The 17632-nt window shown below is 39.5% G+C and overlaps 1 protein-coding gene across 4 annotated transcripts in view; it reads left to right on the top strand.

The window, feature by feature from the left end:
- Nucleotides 1-10712, top strand: part of NPAS3 (neuronal PAS domain protein 3) — a 609449-nt gene extending 598737 nt beyond the window's left edge. For all 4 annotated transcript variants that reach the window (XM_050335759.1, XM_050335760.1, XM_050335761.1 and 1 more), the window contains 3 exons: nt 263-410; nt 3532-3647; nt 6436-10712. In XM_050335759.1, the coding sequence (XP_050191716.1) occupies nt 263-410; nt 3532-3647; nt 6436-7745 (1574 nt within the window). In that variant the 3' untranslated portion in view covers nt 7746-10712. The remainder of the gene's footprint in view (nt 1-262; nt 411-3531; nt 3648-6435) is intronic.
- Nucleotides 10713-17632: the final 6920 nt, after the last annotated feature.

The raw sequence follows: 17632 nt of genomic DNA, 5'->3' as shown, positions 1-17632 counted from the left end.
GTAGGGTTTTTTACTTTTCTTCTTCCACTAGAGTTTCCCAAAGCAGGTAAAATTATACTTTAAAAACTTGTGCAAACATATAGCTAGTTATATTGAACTTCAGATCCAGTGAGTTTGTCATCTCACTGGCATTAAACTTAAAGGAAACCAAGTATCTTCTGCTTATACTTGTGGCATTTTGTAAAATGAAGCTCATTTTACCACAGTTCTACCCTACCATGCACTGTATTTTGCTTATGGTTTGTTTGTATTTTCTTGCCAGTGCTGAATAAGGGTCAATGTGTAACAAAATATTACCGCTGGATGCAGAAGAACGGAGGTTATATCTGGATACAGTCTAGTGCAACCATAGCTGTCAATGCCAAGAATGCAAGTGAGAAGAATATCATCTGGGTCAATTACCTTCTTAGGTAGGTCTTCCAACCACTTCTCTTGCTTGAACTGCTGTCCCTATGACTTGCCTCTGTTGAAGAAAGTTTTAGGGAAAAAACAACCGCCTATTAAAGAAAGGTAAGAACTTTTCATGTAGTCCACCTCAAAAGCAGTGGCATTTCATTATAGTTATGTAGGCATGTGTCATACCTCAGTATACTGGAATATTCTTGAATGATGCTGCCTTAGTTTTGAAATAAATGTTCCGCCATTCTATTGCATGCCTCATTGCCCTGAAATCTACTCAGCCTGAGCACAAAGATAAAAATTATCCACACCAAGTTTCAGTAGTTATGTTAAAATCTGGTGTGAAGTGTTTGGCACTGGTTTATCTGGATGTTAAAAATGCGTGGAAGCAAACTTCTAGTATGATAAAAAAAGGTCTCTCTAAAAGGCATTTGCTAGTTCACTCCACAGAGAGGAACTTTCTCAAGAGACAAATCCTTGAACTGCTGTGTTGTTCCTGTAACCATCAGATAATATTCATGATAAAAAATGCAAAATAGGATTTAAAAATAAAAGCATTTAAAATTATTTTAAACTATTAGAACAATTTTAAACAAAAATAGTAGAAATGTCTTGAATGAAAGGCCCTTCCCTGAGAAATTCTGTTTTACCAAAGTATTTTAAAAGGACTGGTTTCTGAGCTCAAGGGAAAACAAGCAGTCACTGAGGGACAGTGAATTATAAACTTGACCTTTCTCATCTGAAAGTACCTTTCAACACATTCTGTTTTTTGAAAATGTTCAATAAGACTGGGAGATTGTCTGTTTCATTCCAGAGCAGAAAAGAAACCCAAACAAATAAAATTTGAAACCTTGAGATCGTCATGAAATGCAATTGTCATTTTCTGGCCTGTTCTACTTTTAAGTTGCTTGTCATGGTTTGTTACATTTCCTTTGATGCCATGAGAGTTCAAAGTGATGTCTAGGGGTTAGACTGTGACTTATTATGCCAAGTCCAGCAGGCCCTGAAGAGACTGTGCCTGCCTAAACTTGCATGTTGAAATGCTTTTGATTCCCCTTTTGGGGAAGAGACAGAAGCAACCCCTGGCAGGAGAGCACTGAAGGAGTATTGTAAGAAGTCTTCCACAGCAGTGGAGTTTTCACTGGGGCTTGTATTTCTGGCCTGACATAATTTAGCACAGACTTTTCTGAGTATATCCTTATCCTGCTACTTCTTTGTCACTTTTTTGCCAGTGTGAGGCACAATGCAGCATTTCAAGGGTCAGCTTAAGGCTCACTTTTCTGAACTGGAAGTACAGCTTCACTGCCCCGGGGCTTCTAAATGTCCAGAAATGTTCTCATATTTCCAGCTTTAAGCTGTAAAAGTGGTCCATAAGAATTACGAACAGTTGCCTTTGTCCCCTTTGCCACTTTTCAGACAACAGGTGAACCTAGTCCACAAACGTCCCACAAAATAATTTTATCTACAAGCAGAATATATCTAACAAAAAAAAAAGATACTGGTCTTCCCCAGATCTCCTCCCAGAACCCAATTTTTCTGCTGCATTCCATTCACCAGTCTGTTAGAGAAAGATTAACATCTTCACTGAATTTGTATTTTTAATTTAGATTTCTCCTACTACTGGAATCCACAAAAGATCCAAATGTCCAAATAATATTTTAATGACAGATCAAGGCATAATTAGGTCTACTCTTAGCAGGAGTACTGGTCTGTATACATTTCCATGCATTAGAAAGTATGATTCAGCTGTCTCTAAAAGGATAGACTAATTATAGTGACAGGGAGGATTAATGCTGTTCTTGTCTTAACAACTTGTTATTCACAGTGTGAAAGCCCTCAAACATCTTTCGCTTGGAGGGGGCAAATTTGGGGACTGCCCTGGGATGCAACAGAATAAAGTCACTTTGTCAGGACAAAACCATAAAGATGATAATCATAAGATGTCAGTGTGAACCGCGTGAACTCAATTTTCGCAGTACACTCCAATAGGCTGTATGTGGGCACACTCACCTTAATAGTGTGTCAGGCACCCCCAGTGCTGTCTCATATTGTTCTATGCAGGACTGTGGATTTTCTGCTTTATCACCATACTGAAATTTGAACTGCATGGAAATGTTCACCTATTCAAAAATTATTGGAAACTTTGTTACTTTTAATATTCCTATGACGCTTATGTCTGGCTGTGTCTGTTCCTCTGCCTTTGCATGAATTTAGGAAAGGAATACATTTTAAAATGTACAAACCAAGAAAAGGCATAGAGTTTGAGGTTTGGGTTTTTTTCTGTTTCTCTGGTAATGTAGCTTTTTTAGATTGCAGTCATGTTCACTGCTAACAAGTCACAGGTGAGCACCACATGAGCAGATGAAGATATGATTATAATGGGTGTGTTGACAGTTCTTTATCTCTAACATACGCATCTTAACATGCACATGTGCATCTGTCATAGAGTGGTTGCTTTTAGTTTTTTGACAATGTGGATGCAGTGTGCAGTGTTTAAAAAATATTAAACTTTTTTAATCTAATTTTTGGCCAGATTCTTTGGAGCAGTGCTCAGTTATTTTAGCCCTAACTGAGCACCTTCTTAATAACTTTATGTATGGTTTGCTCGATTAAAGTGTGGAAAACTGGAATGTTGAGAAAAACAGGTATTGAAAGGGCTCTGGCAAGGCTGATAGAGAATACTGTTGCAGAAATAACTCTAATAGACATTACAGTGGGAGAGAAACAGATTGAAAAAGTTAAAACACCCTCTCTGTCCTCCCAGGCAGAGTAATGGGATCAAAATCGAGATATTTTGTTGTTAGATGATTACACAGTGTAATTTTACTGCTAGATATCACACAAGCCATGATGTCCCACTTCAGGAAGAATGCTTTGACAGCCCTATAACCTCACTAGAGTCAAACAAGGCTTAGTGCCTGGTCAATATAAGTATTTGGCAGCAGTATTAAAATAAACCTTCATAAAATTCCTGCTGTGACACTCTGAGGAGCCAAAAATATATGTTTCTCTGTCTAGTGTGCTATTCTTCCTATTTATGTTCTTTGTTCCTGAACTTTGATATGAAAGGAGGGAAAAATCATGAAACTGCAAATCATCCAATTGTGTTTATATTTGCTGTCTCCTTTTCAGTAACCCAGAGTACAAGGACACTCCAATGGACATTGCACAACTTCCCCATCTGCCAGAGAAAACCTCAGAATCCTCAGAGACCTCTGACTCTGAATCGGACTCAAAGGACAACTCAGGTAACACACATGGTGTGCTTTTACATCCATGAAAGGTTCATATCATGAGAGCCACATGGCTGGTTTTCCAGCTCCTTTTACTTCTCAAGTATTGTTACACTATAACAAAAAAAACCAACCAAACAAACAAAAAAAAAAAGTAAAATTAAATTGGAAAACACTAGAAAAATCTTTTCATGAACTCACCATTTTCACAGTATCTCCATTTCCTCAGAATCTTATTTTATTCTCTCTATGCATTCTTGCCTGCATAGTACCAAAATAAATCTTTGACTTCCCAGCTGTGCTTATGAACAGGTGTTGTGCCTTGTGTGGAGGACTTGGGATAGTGACTGTTGAATATGATTCTGGTTCTTCTCTTTCCAAAGTAAGCAGATATTCTGCAGGGAAGTCTCTACTGTCAATATTTATGACCTTTTTTCCTGTATAAATACATTCCTGAAGAGCCTCACTAGGGGGCAGTAAAGATTGAGAAATTTGAGGGTTTTCTTGGGTTCATGGAGTATATTTAATTATAAGATGTGGGTTCCAGAACTCATTTCTAAGCTCTTTAAGTCTGGGACTTCAGCTGTTTTTTAAAAGCTGAGTGTACTCGTCAAACTCAATATGTCAATGAGTCCTACAGATGGTCCAGTGAATAGATGGTTCACACGTTCCATTAGTTTTAATAGTGGTTACCTAGACACAGGTACAGATCATCTGGCCTTCAAAGGAGTATGGTTTCCTGTGGCCCAAGAAGTAAAGACGTTATTCTGCTGGATAGATAGATAGATAGATAGATAGATAGATAGATAGATAGATAGATAGATAGACACATACATACATACGTATATACATACATACATACAGTTTGTGTCTATGATAACCAAAAAAAGTCTGGAGAAAATGCACTGGAGTGATCTAAATCAAGCAAAAGCAAGAAGATCAGGCGTTTATGTTCTCTTTTATCTTTTGCTTTTATTTGTTCTCCTTTGACAGCTTGGTTTCATGGTTTAAGTCAACATGCAGGCTTATTGACCACCATCACTGGGAATCTCTTCACCCATTCCTAGTGCTACCTTTATGCTGCCTTGTTCTTAAATATGACATGTATGTGCAGAACAGTTTGCATTTCCTGTGAGCACTGGAAGTTTTCCCAAGTGAGAAGGTTAGAAGTGCATGTGTATTCACGACTTCTAAGGTTGATGCAGAGCAAGAGAGCATTCCTAAGGTGCACAGGTGTCTACATCTCAGAAATAGATGTCTGGGAGTCTTAGAAGACAGCAGAGACAGGGGCTTTTTTGTTAAAAAGGAAATAAATAGAAATGCCAAAGGACCTGAAATTGGAACACCTTGGATGAAACCAACAAGTTCAGTTCAAGCTCTGATAAAATCCCAGGAAAATATTGTGCAGCTTTAGACCACCTTATCCTAAGTCCACTCTTCACTAGCTAGAAACCATGGCCTTAAAATAAAGCATATTCCAAAAAAAAAAAAAAAAAGGAAGAAAAAATTGTAGGAGAATTTCAGTCCTAGGTGGAACAAAAAACTAGATGAGACTCAGGGGTTTATGGTAGTTACTTTGCTTCTGTGGCTTTTATTTTTCAAAAGGAAGGCACTCTCTGCTGCTGCTGACACGAGAAAAAGTCCAGCTAAATGACTTGTGAAGTGCATTGCCCTGAATGCTCAGGCAGCTTTCCTGTCAAACCCACCTTCTCCAGCACTTCTGGGAAATAGTTTGGTATTGACATGGCTCCAAGAGTAACCAGTCTTTAGAGTAAAATTGGCCTTTCTCCTGTACCCCTAAAACAAGAATATTGAAAAGGGTAGTACTTGGCTCTGATGAGTGAAAAACATCTTTTATAAGCCAACAAAAGATTTCTGGCTGGTCTGTAAAAGACGAGGTCTCCTAAAGCCTTTCTTGACCCTTTTGAACATAGTATGATAATGGAGTGTATTCAGTCTCAAAGCTGCTTTGGCTCTCCTAGTCCAGTGAGCTAGAGTGTTTATCTCACCCATATTAGAATTATAATTAAATGAATTCAGGCAAGAAGAGTGACAGCTTCTCAGTCCTGTAGCTGGGCTATTTTCAATGGTCCTTAGATGATCTGGATCAATCAAGAATTTAATTCACTGGATGAATTTTTTTCTATTTTTTTTTATTTGTTGCCCTTCAGAAAAATATGAGAAGACGGTCTAGCAACAAAACAAAATTGTTTTAACTGCTTTATTCATTCAAATTTATACACATATGACCTACTTCTCCTCTCACACGGGAGGAAATCAGCAGTAATTCCACTGAAGCCAGAGATACTATGCCACTTCAAAAGTGGCAGTGGTCAGAGGAAAATGAGATGAGAGGACTAGAATCTTCATTAGTAAATAGTGCTATACCTAGATGCCTGCCCAGTGTAGGAGAACATGAATGTGAAAGAACCAGAACATAATGGTGATAATGGGATTGTTCACTGACTCCTCTTTGGATGGCAGGGCTACAATAGTGTTATGCTCACAGTTGTCAAAATGATTCTTGTCCTGCAAGCAGATTAAAAGGCCGCCCTCAATCAAGGTGCAGCCATATAGCATAGGCTTTTAGTACATGAACAGTCCTGAGCCAGAGACATTCATGGTGATCAAAACTCTCCCAACACACTACTTTGCAAAGAAGTGTGGCTCTACAGAACAGAACACCACTTGCCAAAAAAAAATTTAAGGAAATCAAATCTCATTGGTAGGTAGAAATCTGGACTTGGATTATAGTATTATGTTCCTGTTGCTAATGGTTTGTTTCACTTTCATTTTGCTCCAGAGGACAATGAGAACTCAAAGTCAGATGAGAAAGGAAACCAGTCAGAAAACAGTGAAGACCCTGAATCCGACAGGAAAAAGTCAGGAAATCAGTCAGATAACGAAATGAACTGTAATGATGATGGGAACAGCTCCAGCAACCAGGACAGCAGGGACAGTGATGACAGCTTTGAAAACTCTGACTTCGAGAATCAAAAGGCTCCTGAGGACAGTTTTGGCACTCTTGGCTCTATGCAGATCAAGGTGGAGCGCTATGTTGAGAGTGAGTCAGACTTGCGGTTGCAAAACTGTGAATCACTGACCTCCGACAGTGCCAAGGACTCAGACAGTGCAGGTGAAGTAAATGCCCAGTCTTCCAGCAAACATCAGAAGAGGAAGAAAAGGAGAAAAAAGCAAAAGGGAGGCAGCATGACCCGGAGAAGGCTGTCAAGCACCTCAAGTCCAAATGGACTTGACTCAGCTTTGGTGGAACAGCCCCAGCTGCTCTCGTCACCAAACAGTGCCTCAGTGCTCAAAATTAAAACAGAAATCTCAGAACCTATAAATTTTGATAATGATAGCAGTATTTGGAATTACCCACCCAACAGGGAAATCTCAAGGAACGAATCACCCTACAGTATGACCAAGCCCCCCAGCTCCGAGCACTTCCCTTCCCCCCAAGCCAGCAGTAGTTTACATGTCTCCATTCCAGACTCCGTTCTCACCCCGCCAGGGACTGAAAATACTGCCAGCCGTAAAACTCAGTTCAGCACCTCATCCAACTCAGCCTTGGCTCCTGTGTCCTCTGACCCTTTGTCACCCCCACTTTCAGCATCTCCAAGGGACAAACATCCAGGAGGTCCCACGACTTCCAACTCTTTGTTGTACACTGGGGATCTGGAAGCCCTTCAGAGGTTACAAGCAGGCAATGTGGTGCTTCCTTTGGTTCACAGGGTAACGGGAACCCTTGCTGCGACCAGCACTGCTGCTCAGAGGGTCTACACCACTGGCACTATTCGGTATGCTCCAGCTGAAGTTACTTTAGCCATGCAGGGCAACCTCCTCCCCAACACCCATGCTGTTAACTTTGTTGATGTTAACAGCCCCAGCTTTGGGCTAGATCCTAAAACACCGATGGAAATGCTCTACCACCATGTTCACCGACTCAATATGTCGGGACCATTTGGAAGTGCTGTGAGCGGGGCCAGTCTGACCCAAATGCCTGCAGGGAATGTGTTCACAACTGCCGAAGGACTTTTTTCCACTCTTCCATTTCCTGTGTACAGCAATGGCATTCACACTACACAGACTCTGGAACGGAAGGAGGATTGAAATATGACCACATACTGTGTTCAGTGTTATACTCTGAGGCATAGACTATGTTTTAATTTAGACCTTTAATTCTAGCACTTTGAATTTGAGCAGGTCAGCTTATTATCTCAATATGATGGTCCCCATTTCATTCCCTTTCTCTTTAACTTGACTTATTCTTTAATGTAAAGATATTTTTTTATTTTTGCCTTCAGAGAGTCGAAGTACCAGTTGCCTGCCATTTTGTCTTCTTCTAAGATGTGTGTTTTTTCCTTTGCATCTTTATTAAGATGCCTTTAATATGTGTATGCCTCTGCCATAGAATACTCAGTGTTGTGGTAAAGAGATTTTAAAGTGACAACCATTGGTTTTACTTCAAAATGATCTTGATATGATCAAGATTAAAAGAAACAAGCATAAAAATTGTGCCCTGTTTGACTAAGTCAAATGAAAAGGGGGTTTTGTTCCTAATTCCTTTAAATAGGGGATAGTATTTTAGAATTTTATGCAGAGTTTAATTCTCTTTTTATGGTTAAGATTTTCTTACTTGCACATAAAATAATTTGGGTTCTTAAAAAGTTAATTTCTGGCCTGTGACTAGAATGTTAAAAAGTTGGACTAAATGTTAATTACTGAAACTTTAACTTAATTTCTAAAACCATGGTGCTATCATTTATTAATCTGTAATGTCTTCATACAATATGCAGCTTGTGGGCTGGGTTTTTTGGAAAGAATGTGTTCCGTACTGGTTTATAGTGGGGTGCTGCAGTCTCCTTGGTTAGTTAAGACAAAAGCCCTCATTAACATTTGCTGCAGGACTTAAAATTTTTTACCTCCAAACTAACAAGCATAGCCTCACATCAAATTTAAATGGGTCAGGAAGCCTTTTTCAAAAAGTGCTTAAAAAAAAACACTTTAATTGACGCAAGGAGCAGTTTCTTAGGTGCATATTGGTTTGCTTTATTTTTTTTCTCAGTGTAACTGAGGCTAATTTTACAACGTCAAATAACACCTCAGAGTTAAAAAAAAAAAAAAAAACAACAGTACTATTTAACATGTTTTGTTTTGTTTTTCATTTAATATTATAGAGGGAAGGTTGTAAATTTCTTTTTTTTTCTTTGATTTGGGTATTTTTTGTTGATATTTTCCTTATTTCTAGTATTGAAACCAATATGTTTTAAAACTAAAGAATGGGTTAATAAGCTTGAAATAGATAACTACAACTGAAAACTGCACATTAAGTAAAAGAAAAGAAATCTCCTATTTTGTCTTTGTTGCCAGAAATCACAGTGTAGTGTCAAACACTCCAAATGACTGTCAAATATAAATTCTTCTTCCACTCCATCTTTGGCAGCTGTTTGTTAAGGCATCTAATAACAGATGTGAGAACTGTAATGTGTACAATGTGTAAGTGTCCTTGGCTGTCAGTCCCATTGCAGTTTCAATGTGTGTTACTATATGCAGTATATACTAAGCTAATGTAGTTGTTTTGTCCTTTGTCTTCTCTGTGCTTTATCTCTAGTCCGGAGTGGTAAAGTCCCATTCCTGCAGTCCTAGTGAACCAGTGATTCTTGGGGGTTAGTGGTTTTTGTGTGGTGGCCTTCCTCTGTAATGTCACCTTATGCTGCTTCCACTGTCTGTATACATTTTAATTTCTGCTGTTGCTTTGCTGTTGTGTATTCTCAAATCTCTCTCTCCCCCTTCCTCTCTCCCCACCTCCTCCACACTTTTCCCCTCTCTCTTTCTCTTGCTCTCTCGTTTTCTCTTCTTCACTCTCAGAGATAAAAGACTCTTAACTAGCTCAAGGTTAATGGAGCCATTATTCCCACAGAGGAATTCTGGGTATGACTTACTCTTCCAGTGTACCCCACAATGCACTACAGAGTAATGCTCAGATATATTAAGCAAATTGACGCCATATAGCCTCAGTTGTTAACATTCCCAGAGTCCTTGTGCTCGAACTGTAAGCAGAGGGTGCATTTCTTTGGTTTTCTCCAAGGTAGGCTGGTGGAGCAATACATAGAACAATTACCAGTGAGATATGAAATTCTTTCAAAGGTCGACTGGCATTGTTTAAAAAGGAAGCTGAGCTTAGAATTTTCATATATATTCGCTTATGTGTGCAAAGCTAATGTATTAATTCAGCTGTCCTTTTTGATCACTCACTGCATTGTGTCAATTTCTGTGGTAGCTTTGAATTTGAGAAGTAGGTCCGAGCCACAGAGGAGTGACAGGGAAAAAGGAATTGGATGCCAGAACTTTAATTAATGAGCTTTTAAAGGTTTCATAGGAAGGATTTAAGTAGGTTTAAAAAAGGCAAGAAAGCTGATTGGGAAATTCAAAGTTTAATTTTGGAAGCTCTGCTCTAGCTATGGAACAATCAAAGGAGTGCACCTATCAGCTACAAAGAACAGCTAGACAGCTGTTGTTGTTTTGGGTTTTTTTTATAAATGTTACTGTGTTGTGTCAAAATGATTTCTGGTGATTTAAACTAACAGATAATCACAGCTGCTGTCTAAATCCATAGTGTTTAAAATTACAAAATGAAAAAAAAACTTCATTACCTGTGAAGACTGTGTCTGTGTTTTTAACTATTTCTTGTACAAATATATGAAATCTTTTATGAGGAGACTGGTGCCAAGTAGCTGAATAATGGGGAAAGGGATTCTGTTCGTATAAATCTTAGCAGTGTTACCAACTCTACAATATAAAAAAAATTAAAATGTTAAAAAGTGACAGCTATGGTACATTTATTTTGTGTTAAGCTAACCGAATCTAACTTCTTGAGTGCCTGGCTTATTTGAAACATTTTTTCATTGATCATTGATAATGCTGCAAATCAGAAATGTACATACTTCATTTACAACAGGGTTCTTTTTATACTTTTGTAGATTCTCATACATGTCATACATGGTTGTCTTTATGTAACTTAATTTTTTTTCATCCCGCAGGTGCCATTTTCATAATAAACTTCTCTTGGATTTGTTACTATCTGGCATCATTTCTTTTACATATAACCATCCTGACTAATGAATGCTGGTAGTATTTGTTTGAGCAGGTATTTTTTAATTGTTTCATTAAAAAAAAAAATAACTAAAATACAAGAAAAAATAACCAAAAATCAAAGAAGATAAAGCTAGATTTTTATTAACACTTGTGAAATGAAGAAAAGAAGCTGTCAAGATGTAGGTTAAGAATGCTAATCCAAATACTACAACAAACTTGCCACCATTCTAAATTCTCAGCTACCCCAACTCATTGTCATATTGAGCATTTTTATGCACATTATCAAAGCTGAATAATGGACCTGCAACATTAACCACTACAGAAAGTGTGCATTTTTTCTTGATTAATGCACACTGGAAGAGGTCAGCTTTTGTACATTAATCATTTAAAATGCACTTTATATTTTCATTTTTATACTCTACGATGTTACAGTGAAACTCTTAAGTCACATTATATCCTACCTAGGCTGCTGATTCTTTTAAATGTGTACTTTCTTTCCCCAGAGTGGCAACTTGTAAGTTGTTGGTGTTGTGCGGCTAGACATACTGCCTTACTAACTGAGGACAGAAACATTTACCAGTGCAGAACTGATAAGGCAAAAAGCCTTGACCCCACAGATGAAGGGGGGGAAAAAAAAAGTCAAAACCAGTTTTGATTACCCAGATATCCACACAGAGTGGCTAAAAAGGGAACAATCTGCATAAATTCTGGAAAAAAAGGCCCGAGGCAAGCGGTTTTAGTCTCTGCAGTGAAAAGCAGAGAGAAGCTGTGGTATAGGAGATGCCACCTCAGGTACCCATCACTCTGTGCCAACTCTGGTGGCGGCTGCTGCATGTGCGGAGGAGGGGCTGGGTGGTGGGAGATGTGGGGAGTGGGAGCCTTCTCACCCACCACTTACATGATCTCTAAATTTCTCCTTCATTCACTGCCTTTCCTTACAGTGCCTCCCCGACCTGTGACAAAGATTTTGTTATTGCTGAGTGTGCAGTCTCTAAGAACGCAAATTTGAGGCAATCAAGACAGTGCTGCCTATAGCCAAAATCCCTAAGCGACTCTGAGTGCCTAAATCTTTTCTCCTCTGTACTTAGAAATTAACACTACCAGGCTAGTCATTCTGGGTTAGACTCTAGTTGCGTTATTAATGCTGAGTAAAACTGTCTATTCACAGTTTTCAGCACATCTCTTCATAGTGAAAGATACATTCAGCTGGAATAAGAGCATATGCATCTGGCTGGCTGGGCTGATTAAATAAAAAAAGAGTTAAATATATGCACAGTTATAGCTCAATAAGCCAGCCCAGTCCCTTAATAGCCTGAAGTCTGGCTCTTTGAGCTTCCAATCAGTTCAGGATTCCCACTTCCCAGGCTCCAAGCACTGAGTTTGCTACGTCTCCAACTTCCAGGGGGTAGAAAGGAGCAGAGGTTAGCAATGTTGCTTTCAGCTCTGCTTGCATGTTCCAGTTGGCAATGCATCTTGTTTATGAGGTAGCTAAGGGTACGGATGCCAACTGAGAAGAAAACTGAATTTAAATGGAGATTGGAAGAATGACCAGAATAAAGCTAAATGGAAGAATAACATGCCTGTTCCAAATAGTGTTAACACCAATATTAACTAAAGCCACTAATTCCAAGAAGGGGCTTGAGAGAGGCATTTCTGAGCTGTTATAAAGGCTTTTTAAATCTTAACCATACCACCTATACATTGCATCAGAGCATGGAGTTGATGGTCAAAATGAACAGACTGCTCTAAGACTTTCAGTTGAATGAGGAAGTTTGTGCATTAAAGAAAATTATGGAAAAGCCATTTTTTGGGAGGTTTTCATAGTGATGTTACTGCACTGGTTAATCTCTGAGGAATGGATTTTGTAAATTATCTGCAGCAACTTTAATAAACAAAAACAACTGCTTGAAAGGGCTGAGCCCTTTGAAAAGGGTTCTTTGGGGTAGGCTTAGCTGCTGTCTTTGTAATATTTGAGGAAAAACTGTTTTCCATGCAAGAAGTTGGGCAAACTTTTTCAAGTCATTTCATCAAAGAACATTTTCTAAAACAACTGATCTCAGTAACAGCCATCTCTAGAAAATTTGTTCCTGAACCGTTTGTTTTGCAAGGTGATATATGCAGGTATTTAAAAGCTACCCAAAGGGTTGTAAGGGGAAAAGGGCTCTTTCAAAGCCTCATGACTCATGAAAAGTTACAGTGAAAGAAAAATATTTCAGGAGTACTTAGGTAAGTACTCTGACAGCTTGCATTGGTGCTCTTGCAAGGTGGTCATGTCACTGGAGTAACTGTGATGCTCTTGACAGCACATTTATTGTTATGATTCTAGGAACTGCATTTGTTTAAATGTGTCAGTGCTTTCAGAGTTATTTGCATAATATTTTCCCTTCGTATCATTGTAATTTCTTTATTTTCATTTTAGGGCTGGGGGCGGAGGGTGGAAAGACTTGATGTGCATTGTCAGCTAAATTAATGAACTGTCATCTATCCAGTGAGTTTACTAAAGAGCCTACAGAAATGTGAACAAATGGGATGTCACCAGAGCCACAGAATGCTCAGGTAAGATCAAACCATTTATAAAACATGCACATTCATGCACACAGACACTCAGATCTACTACCTCTGAAAGCCAGTTGAGCTTTCAAACTGGGCAGGGTGGTACCTATGTATATATGCATAATAATCTGCCTGGGGAGTGTCCCTGACCGGGAATCGAACCCGGGCCTCGGAGGTGACAGTGCCGCACCCTTAACCACTAGACCACCAGGGGCTCCCAATTCCCGGTCAGGGACACTCCCCGGGCAGATGGAGCTCATTAACCCTGTAAAGGCAATCCATCTACGTCCTAAGGACCTCGCTGCCACCGTCCAAGCTCGCTTGGCCCCGGCAGATGAACCTTAGGATTAAAGGGTGGGCTCAGTTCCGCGCACACTGTGTCTCACCTAAAAAATCCAATGCGCAGGCTGGAAGGTGTAAAGACCTTCCCCGGATCTTCGCTCGCGAAGACTGGCCATTATTATTACCATTATTATTATGCATAATAAAGGTCATTTCTTCCCCTCTTTCATCTATTCCTTCATCTTTTCATAAGTGAGTGCTGGAAGCTGTTTTCATAAAACGTATCAAATCACATCCACACTTTTTTCAGCAAATCATAGAATCATAGAGTAGTTTGGATTGGAGGCAACCTTAAATGTCATCTAATTCCAACCCATCTGCCATGGGCAGGGATGTCACACACTAGATCAGGTTGCTCACAGGCCCAGCCAACTTGTCCTTGAACACTTCAAGGGATGGGGCATTCATAACTTCTTTGGGCAACCTGTTCCAGTGCTTCACCACCTTCTGAGTAAAGAACATCTTCCCCACATCTAATCTAAACCTACTCTCTTTCAGTTTAAGATCATTGTCTCTTGTCCTGTCATTATGTGCCCATATAAAAAGTCCCTCTCCCTCCTTTTTATAAACCCCTTTAATGTACTGGAAGACTGATAAAATTTGTCCCTGAAGCCTTCTCTTCTCCATATTGAACAACCCTAACTCTCTCAGCCTGTCTTCATAGGAAAGGTGCTCAGGCCCTCCACTCTGGAGAGAGTGGAAGAATAGCTTTTATTCCCATAATCACCATGAAGTGGGTCTTTCAGGAAAAAAAAAAAAAAAAAAAAAAAAAGGAAAAAAAAGAAAAAAAAGAAAAAAAAAGAGTAGTCTGGAATTATTTCATATATATAACCAAATTTCTAGAAGTATCATACTCTAGAAGTAAAACCTAGCTTAGTGACTCAAGTTCAAAGCCATGCAAATTAAGTCAATAATTATGAGTTTGATTACATGTGTAGGAAGTTATAAATATTTTCCCACTTTGAAGGAGCTGTGTAAATTAGATACAATGCAGAAAATAAGGCATCTTTTAGTAGACACCAACAGCACAATAAGTACTGACTTAATGCTTAGGCAAAAAGACCATCAGGACCCAATAAAGGCTTATGGGAACTCAGTGGGAGAAGGCTTACATGCTTTGCAGACAGGAGACTTTATTGTCTGGTGCTTTGTCTCAAATTACCTTTCACTGACTCTAGAGACATGGCAAATATTGAGATTACCTTTCCTCTTACAAGTTTTCACAAGAAAAAAGACCCCTTGTCTTGTTTAGAATAAAAGTGAACATAATATTTTCTGGGAAAAGGAAAGGAATTGGGTTTTCCTCTTGCTTTAAAAGCATTCACAGATTTATAGTGGAAATGACAGGAGCAGGATGCATTAACCATATGACCCCAGCAGAGTGAGCCTGCACCCTTGACTGATGTACAAGTTTGTCTATGTCCTCTGAATAGCCACAAAAGGTCCAGTCTTGGTCCAGCTCAAATTAATGAGAGCTTGACTAATTACTTTAATGGCTCCAGGACCAAAGTCTTGATCCAATATTCATAATCAAATAACAAAGCAGAGCCTATAGCATGAGCCACAGACAAATTAGTCTGTGGCTAATTGTTACACTGCGTCAAGCTTCCTTTCTAATCCTGTACCACACCAGTCACAGGCCAAGAGAGCAGCTCTTTTTTTTTCATTAAAATTTGTTTCAGTTTTTCCGAGCTGCATGATCTGATCCTTTCAGAGGTTCCTATCTTTAAAACATGTTGGGAGTGAGTCAAAGACACAGGTAGGACTGCAAAGACTGCCTTCTCACCCATGCTCTGTGGGGGTGGACCTGGCTGTCTAGGTCTTTAATATGAAAGCAAAGAACTCCAAGGTGGAAACTCTGCTGGTTATCAAAGCTTTTATTTTCTTGAACTGCCAGCAGTGCTACCTGATGGCAGCACCAGAATCACCAGTACAGCTTTCCCAGACCCTCTTTGAATATCATCCAAGAGATGGCAATGTTCACATTTTAAGGAGGTGAGTACTGACTGAAACCAGTTTCCAGTTTCTGTTCAGTACTATGAATCTCCAAGGTCTCTTAGCATCCTCTGTTGTCTCTCCTGTCTCTCACTTTTTTTCTTCTAGTCAGTTCTCTGCTTTATTACAGCATGTATGATAGGATCTTTTATGTTAGAGACAAAAAATTATTTCAGTTCTGAAAGTCCAGTCTGCTTAGATTATAGCAAATGGAAAGAATTAGTATTCTCCAAAGATTTATTTTGAGGTGAAAGGACAAACTAAATGCTATGATTCATCCTCATAGCAAGGACCCAGGGATCTTTGACTTTTCAGGGTAAGATTGGTTTCTGAGAACAGGCCTCCCACTTATTGCTCATTGGCACTTGGAGCAAGCTGTAAGCTTTGCCCTCTTTTCCACTTAAAAGGAAAAGTCCTTGCTGCTCTGTATACTTTTGCCTCTGTTGAAAGATCTGCAGCTGATGAGCCTGGCTAGGCCCCTTCAGTTCCTAGACAATTTTCTTCACTGGACAATACCTGAAATTTCCAATTGCATGTTGTCATGGTTTCACCCCAGCTGGCAACCAAGCCCCACACAGCCACTTGCTCTCTCCTCCACCAGTAGGATCAGGGAGAGAATTAAAGGGATAAAAGCTGGAAAACTGTGGGGTTGAGATACAGACAGGGAAAGAAAGCAAAAGCCACACACACAAGCTAAGCAAAACAAGGAATTCATTCACTGTTTCCTATGGGCAGACAGGTGTTCAACCATCTCTAGGAGAGCAGGGCCCTGTCACACATAACAGTGACTTGGGACGACAAACACAATCACTCCAAACATCTTCCCTTTCTTCCTTCTTCCCCTCCTTTATATACTGAGCAGGATGTCAGATGGTATGGAATATCCCTTTGGTCAGTTTGGGTCACCTGTCCCAGCTGTGTCATTTCCCAGCCTCCCATGCTTCCCCAACTTCCTTGCAAGAGTGGCAGTACAAAAAGCAGAAAAGGCCTTGGCTTTGTGTAAGCACTGCACAGCAATAACAAAGACATCTCTGTATTATCAACCCCATGTTCAGCACAAATCCAAAACACAGTCCTGTACTAGCCACTGTGAGGGAAATAACTCTACCCCAGCTGAAACCACCACACATGTTGGCATCATCATTTGCTTCCCATGAGACTGTAGCCTTCATCTTTTCTGTATGGCCATTTTTTCCTCCTTTTTCCACCAGGTTTGTTTTTAGCTTTGCCCATCCTTATTATCTTCAGAATGTCTTCAAAGGGTGCATAGCATTTCCCCAGCATGATCTATAACCATTACTGCCACTCCTTGGGCCTTGTTACCAAGCCAATTTTATATCCAATTGAGTATTTTAGTATCAGTCCCATACTTACTAACCTTATAAATTAATCTGTTATGTGGCACTGTATTGAGAGCCTTTTCAAGTCCAACTAAATTATGTCTCCTTCTTTATCACTGTCCACTTTCATTGTCACTTCCTCAGAGAAATGAATCAAGATTGTTAAGCCTGACCTCCTTTTTGTAATCCATGCTGACTACCTCTAACCAATCTATATTAGACCGATATTAAATCAGGACACAGACTCAAAGGGGGCCTGCTACATAAATGCAACCTAAGGTTGCTTCGTGTGGAGATGGGAGATGGGAATTGCTGATACACTAAAGTTAGCAGTACCAGGTCTGATGGTTTGCCATAATTTATTAGTGGCCATATCCCTCCCCAGAGTCTTAACCAGAACTCCTCTGGATAGAATAAAACCTTTTATCTGCATTTGCCTAGCCTGTTTTAATTACAGAAGTGAATGCGATCACTGAGGATGAGAACTGGGTTCTGCCTTTATTCATTTATGATTAAGTCAAAATCACAAAGACATTCCAAAACCTAATTTTCAACAGAATGTTGTCCCACAGCTTCTGAGAAGAGCTGTATCTGCATTGCCTAATGTGTATGTCAAAAGACAGCACTGGCATTTGTTTCCTGTACAAAGCCAAAGGATGCCAAGAGAATCTC

The sequence above is a fragment of the Myiozetetes cayanensis genome, unplaced genomic scaffold (genome assembly GCF_022539395.1).
Source record: "Myiozetetes cayanensis isolate MyiCay16 unplaced genomic scaffold, myiCay2020 scf6-25, whole genome shotgun sequence".
Taxonomy (NCBI): Eukaryota; Metazoa; Chordata; class Aves; order Passeriformes; family Tyrannidae; genus Myiozetetes; species Myiozetetes cayanensis.
This window is presented reverse-complemented; position numbering and strand designations above follow the sequence as displayed.